This window comes from Rhipicephalus microplus, chromosome 6 (assembly GCF_043290135.1).
Source record: "Rhipicephalus microplus isolate Deutch F79 chromosome 6, USDA_Rmic, whole genome shotgun sequence".
NCBI classification, from domain to species: Eukaryota; Metazoa; Arthropoda; class Arachnida; order Ixodida; family Ixodidae; genus Rhipicephalus; species Rhipicephalus microplus.
In genome coordinates, this window is record NC_134705.1 from 96,861,255 (window position 1) to 96,864,056 (window position 2,802).

The following is a 2,802-nucleotide window of genomic DNA, read 5'->3' on the forward strand; positions in this document are numbered from 1 at the left end:
TGGAGGCGAAAATTCTGTAGGTCCGTGTGCTCAGATTTTGGTGCACGTCAAAGTACCCCAGGTGGGCTAAATTTCCGGAGCCCACCACTATGGCGTCTCTCATTATGATATGGTGGTTTTGGGACGATAAACCCCACATATCGATCAATCATCAGACTATATGAGGAAATGAAATACTCTTACATTGAAATGTTTGCAGAATTTCAGGTGTGTAAGTTAATGTTTTTCTTGCTTGAAACATCTATATGGGTTCAAAGTGGTTTAGTGGCAATGTAGGTGGAACCGACTTCTAGTACTTTCGCTTGAAGTAAACCTCTCGACCGCACCAGCGCGAAGTTTGTGCGCAGGCAACGTGATAGCACTGGTTTACTGCTCCATTCTTAAGCCGTAGACTTTTACGTCCTTCCTGTCTAGTTTGCTTAGTCTCTAACTGAGGGGTTGCGTTTCATAGATAGCATGGCTATCTTTTTTTTTCATTGGTCGGTTGTTCTTGTCATGCACAGAAATAAGTTAATCGAGGTCGTCATACATGAAGAGCGTCTGACGGCGTAGCTTGATTGATCGATTGATTGATTGATTCTTGGGGTTTACCGTCCCAACACAATCATATGATTATGAGAGACGCCATAGTGAAGGGCTTCCACTCGGGGTTCTTTAACGTGCACCTAAATCTGAGCATACGGGCCTACAGCATTGTCACTTCCATCGAAAATGCATCCACCGCAGACGGGATTCGTTCTTGCAACCTGTGTGGGGTGCATAGCTAACGTTCGAGTTTGTTCCCATTACGAAATGGGAGAGAGTGAGCAAGCATACAATAAAAGCATAGTCTTGTACAGTAACTTTCACGGACATTTGTATACATACTACGTTTTTCTTCGAATAATATACGTACGAAAACAATCGGCCTTGAAATGTGAAAGAAGCTATATGTTCTTTAGGAGCATAAAAATTAACGCGTCGAGGAAAGGCGACCTGCGGGATGTAAAGAGATGGAGTTGCTCAGTATAGCGCAGTTGGTTCACTTACCAACCGGACGTGACGCATGCGTTGCAAGCAGTTAAAGCGCTTTATTGCGAACCTGAATGTTTAAACGAGTGTTCTTCTGGTAATGTGCGGTCGGTAATATTGTATTGATACACAAGCGGGTGTTTCCTGTTTGTGGCACGTTTAAACATTGCAGCTCTTTTATTCGAGTAATAAATACACCCTTTCTGCGTGCATGCGTTTCCAGACAGCGCCAAGTGATGACGCCAGTTTCGGTGCTCGGAACCTGCCTGCTGAGGCTATCGTTCATTCTGTACGCGGTGCTACACTCCGAGCACAGGAGCGGAAATGTGCTCTTTTCACCGTTCAGCCTTGGAACTGCACTTTCAGTGATTCGCGACGGCGCTCGCGATGTGACGAAGCACGAAATGTCCCACATATTCAAGTACCGCAACGACGACCTACGCGATCACTTCAAGAAGTTCCTGGCATACGTAGCGGGGTACGCTCCGAATGTCACCTTGCACTTGGCCAACCGGATGCTCAGCGACTATCGGTACAAGGTCAAGAAAGAGTACACGTCACTCCTTCGCGACTACTACAACACCTCCGTGCGCGCGGTGAACTTCAAGAAGAGATACGAAAGTGTTCGCGTGGAGACAAACCACTGGGTCTCGAAGCACACCGGGCACAAGATCAAGAACCTGCTGCCTCACGGTAGCGTCAACGCCGGGACCACATTAGTCCTAATTAACGCCATCCACTTCAAGGCTTTATGGGAATCTCCATTCGAAAAGTTGCTCACGAGGCTTCAACATTTCTTTCTGGATTCTAGCAAGAGCATTACGGTGCCGATGATGAGACAGATGGGAGGCTTCAACGTCGGCCATTCCGAGGAACTGAAATCGAGAGCCCTGGAAATGCCTTACGTAGGAGGCAAGTGCTCAATGGTCATTCTCCTCCCTGACGAAATAGATGGCCTGTCACTGTTGGAAGAGAAACTGTCTGAGTCGACTCTTCGAACGCTGCTCGCGAGCCTCAAGGCAGAGGACGTGCACTTGGCCTTTCCCAAGATCAGCCTCAAAGCGGGTCAGTCTATGAAAGACGCGCTGATGGCAATGGGCGTCAAACACCTGTTCAATGAAGGAGCGGATTTGTCTGGAATCTTCGAGGATGTACCGACGTTTTTAAGCGACGTGGTACATGAGGCGTGGCTCAAGGTGGACGAGGAAGGCACCGAGGCAGCCGCTGCTACGGCGGACATCGGGGCTGGGGGTGCCACCCCTCCGCGAGAAGTATTACGGACTCACTTCGTCGTTGATCACCCCTTCATGTTTCTCGTCAGGAGTGTCAATCCTGACGTGGTGTTGTTCTTGGGCTCAGTGCGTAAGTTTTGAGCACTGAGGCGTGGAGACAGTGTGTGCCGGAATAAAAAAAAAAGAGATCTTTGAGCACGGAATGCCTTTACAGTGACACTCCACGTTCAAAGATTCTTGATAACTTCAACCATACATCTTATTTGAAAGACTTCTCTGTGTGGATGTGTGTCGGGAAGCCTACAGGTGCGAAATTTTACGAGCGTATCTCGATAGCTCCATGGCGGTGGTCATTTGCACGGCGATAACACATAATTTGGGAAAAGCGGCGCAGGGTTCACTTTTGGACACAAACGTTACAAAGAGGCTGCAAAAGGCGAGACAGTGAAAGTGATGCGAGATTAAAGAAAATTAAGTGTTTTACCTGCGGCAATGTAGTCAGCTATTCAAAAAGTGTGAGTAAGGGGGCAAAAGTTTGCGAAACGATGGAACTCCGGAG

The 2,802-nt window shown here is 47.9% G+C and overlaps 1 protein-coding gene across 1 annotated transcript; it reads left to right on the plus strand.

The window, feature by feature from the left end:
• Window positions 1-1,240: 1,240 nt before the first annotated feature.
• Window positions 1,241-2,407, plus strand: LOC119168073 (iris-like). The gene has a single exon (XM_075865363.1). It carries the CDS (start codon window positions 1,248-1,250, stop codon window positions 2,382-2,384), a length of 1,137 nt encoding a protein of 378 aa, XP_075721478.1. The 5' UTR covers window positions 1,241-1,247; the 3' UTR covers window positions 2,385-2,407.
• Window positions 2,408-2,802: the final 395 nt, after the last annotated feature.